General features: G+C 32.9%; 1 protein-coding gene across 1 annotated transcript; it reads left to right on the forward strand.

Moving 5' to 3' along the window:
* Positions 1–1,088: 1,088 nt before the first annotated feature.
* Positions 1,089–2,765, forward strand: LOC145086836 (uncharacterized). The gene is made up of 6 exons (XM_079024672.1): positions 1,089–1,291; positions 1,433–1,483; positions 2,014–2,065; positions 2,137–2,195; positions 2,282–2,327; positions 2,481–2,765. The coding sequence occupies exons 1-6, from the start codon at positions 1,166–1,168 to the stop codon at positions 2,621–2,623; spliced, it is 477 nt and encodes a 158-aa protein (XP_078880798.1). The 5' UTR covers positions 1,089–1,165; the 3' UTR covers positions 2,624–2,765.
* The last annotated feature ends 514 nt before the right edge of the window (positions 2,766–3,279 follow it).

Raw genomic sequence — 3,279 nt, forward strand, 5'->3', positions numbered from 1 at the left:
AATAAATTGATTATTATTTTTAGATTGGTTTATTTCAGATTTTAAAGACCCATTATATATTTAGGGATTAGGCTTTATCTTATTATTATTATTATTATTATTATTATTATTATTATTATTATTATTATTTTATAATGTCGTTTGGTTAAGCCGGACTTATGGGCTCTTCATAAGTATCTTATTTGCTATTTGTTTGGAGGTGATTTTTTGATGAATAAAAAGAATGCAACCAAGAAACTCTCTTCTGTTTGCATTTGTGAGTTTTGACCATTTGAGTATTGTATGCATCAAAGAAGTTGATGACACAAAGTTATTTATAGGTGCACAAGACGGATTGATTTTGCTCACAAAAAGTTGAAATCGGTTTAAGTCAAGATCGGATAGATTCCAAATCAGTTTCTGAGCAAAAAGATCCAAACTTGTATGAAGTTAGGAATCGGTTAGGATTGATTTGAAACCGGTTCGTGTGAACCTATTTTTCTACTAGACTTTAAACTTGATGTTTGAATTTAATGTAATATAAATGGTTGATAAGAAACAAAAAAAATACCTAAAACCCATGGCAATGCTATGATCTTAAGTATTTTCCGGGCATTTGGGACCATTTAAAGGATTCAAACAATATTCTACGGGCATCTGGGTTTATAAAAGAGGTGAAAATCGGTCTTGAGAAACCTCTAAAACCTTGTATAACAACAAATTGAAAAAATAATGGATAAAAACCATATTTTGTTATTATATGAAAATCAATTTGTTATAGGTTCGAAAGCTAATTTGTAAACTGTATTTTCAAATCAGTTTCACCCAAATCGGTTTCATTTCTATAATCCAAAAACCGACATAAATCGACAGATAAGTTTTAAATCGAACCTATTTCACCCAAACCATTGGTTTCGGTTTTCAAACCGGTTCCAAATCATGAACCGGTTTTTTTCCCACGGTTATTGGACTCCATACGGAAGTCCAACTAACACAAAGTTATTAGGTTATTGGAGATTTGGGCCTTGGAGTTTGGATGATCAGCCAATTGGACTACAATTTGGGCCACAGTCCGGTCCATAGGCACGAAAACCGACTCCAAAGTCCAAGCAACCCTCCAACATTCTGGAGAGCAGAACTTTCCTCCGATAGGTTTCCGCTGAAACTGAACGTTTGTGTGATTTCAATGGGGACTCGAGAGGTGTATGAAGAGAAGCTACGAACGGGAAATCTGTATCACGAGCCCACCATCAATCCTGGCCTCGGTACTCCCCGCTGCCCTCGTTGTCTCTCCCTCCTCGACTCAGACTCGGTGCGTTCGGTTGATTCATCGTCTTCTTAATCTCATCCCACTTTCATTATTTTATTCAATTTCATCATGTAGTTTTCTTTCTATCCTTTGAATTTGAGCTGATTTATGGTTTATACACATGCTATGCTTTCATTGATGCAGGACAAAGGTGAATGGACCATCACTCCAGTGTTGCATGACGCCACCGCTGTGGTAAATACTTATCACCACTATTTTGCTCCAATTTTTCGATTTTAATATGCGAATCATGACAATTAAGCCATTCTCGTTGTTTATTGATTTTCAATTACGAAATTAAGCTCCTGAGAAGTTCTGGTTTTTGATCACTGATCAGGAACACATTTTAGGTTTTGATTATACATACCAGATTTGGTTCTTATATCAAACAAACTAGATTCAAGCTTAGATGCAACATGTGATATTTTCATTTCATCCGATTGCCTAATTTAGGCGTTAGGGTTTACATACAAACTTTTTGAAATTGAGTTGCAGTTTGCTGTATCCTAACAAACTTCTCCTGATAGGAATGATGGATTTTCAGAAATGAACAATTTACCAGTTTTGATGGAAATATTTAGTTCTAAATGACAAATGATAGAGGAGTTTGTGAGCTTATGACAAATGATAAAGTTATTATTATCATTATATATCAACAGTTCTCATGAAATTACTATTTAGTGTTACTTAATAGTTGTATATAACAAATCTTCTGGATTTGATAGGCTGGCTGTGGTTTAGGTGGAATGCTGAGTGCTTTTTATGGTCTGAATACAGGTATATAATATTTTATACATTTTATGAAGATTGACTTAATTTATACAGACTCAAACATAATTTTATCACAGGAATGCCTTATCTCCAAAAACATGTCAAAGGGCCAAAGTGGCTTCCATTTGTTATAGGGGTATATACTTCTACAAATTAAATATTTTTCCTTTTTAATTTTCTTTATGGAATTTTAAAATTCTCACAAGTCTCTTATTTCCACAGGTTCCTCCATTGTTAATGTTTTCTGCTGCAAGTGCTGCATTAGGAGGTATGTAATCAGTTCTCAAATTAAAAAAAAAAAAACTTTTTGTTTTGTGTGATGGATCGGAATTGGCCATTCCTGAAGGAATGTGATTCCATTCCATTCCATGATTCCAACCAACCAAATTGGCTGATCTATCATTTTTATTTAATATTATAGGATATGGGCTTCCAAATTTCACACAGCTGAGTGTGACATCATATTATGCTGCATCAAGTGCTTCTCATTATGGTATTTCATTAATTACAAGATACATTGAAGACACTTATATGACACGTTCACAAAAACAAAGGCTTCGGTGATTTCAGCCTTTCTTTTGTAAAACATGATCTGTTTTGGCCCTTGTAGTGTAGATATATGTATGATATTGTTTTTGAACTAGAATTATAATGATTCTAAAATGATTGAATAATGGAACTGAAATGCAAATATATGTTAAATGTATCAAGTATTTTACATGTTTGATCATATGGAAAATTAAGCCTAAAATTAGTTAACCATTCCTTGGAATATATAATTATAACCAACCCGAAAAAGCACAGATTTTTGTTAAGAAAGTTGTTTTTGTTTTATGAAAAAAATGACCATGTAGTTGCGGCTAGCTGTTAGGACCCCAAAATGACCATTTTACCCCTCTAGAGTTTTATTTGTTTTTAACACTGTAAAAAACGCCAACTATTCTTGATGATTTTTTTGGCAATCTCAAACTCTCGGACTTTTTTTCATTGATTTTGAAACTGAAAATGGCATCCTCACAAGTTTCTGTTTTTGTTTGTATAGTGGCGGACTCAGGAAAAAATATTACTGGGATTCATCTTATTTAAAAGTTAAACAAAATTTTAAAAGTAGAAAAAATCTGAAATTTTGAGATTTTTTGGGCGGTTTTTCTGTTGAAAATATATTACAAAAATAGATTTTTTCAGGAAAAATAAGTGCCAAAAGGGATAATATCACCAAA

Source organism: Lactuca serriola, chromosome 2 (assembly GCF_051521515.1).
Source record: "Lactuca serriola cultivar US96UC23 chromosome 2, Lser_US96UC23_V15, whole genome shotgun sequence".
Classification (NCBI taxonomy): domain Eukaryota; kingdom Viridiplantae; phylum Streptophyta; class Magnoliopsida; order Asterales; family Asteraceae; genus Lactuca; species Lactuca serriola.

Bases quoted from the DNA above. Each gene is read 5' to 3' on its own strand.
- LOC145086836 (XM_079024672.1), top strand. From the start codon at position 1,166: ATGGGGACTCGAGAGGTGTATGAAGAGAAGCTACGAACGGGAAATCTG. The intron at 1,292-1,432 runs GTGCGTTCGGTT...TCATTGATGCAG, and splicing joins CCCTCCTCGACTCAGACTCG to GACAAAGGTGAATGGACCAT. The intron at 2,196-2,281 runs GTATATACTTCT...TTATTTCCACAG, and splicing joins GGCTTCCATTTGTTATAGGG to GTTCCTCCATTGTTAATGTT.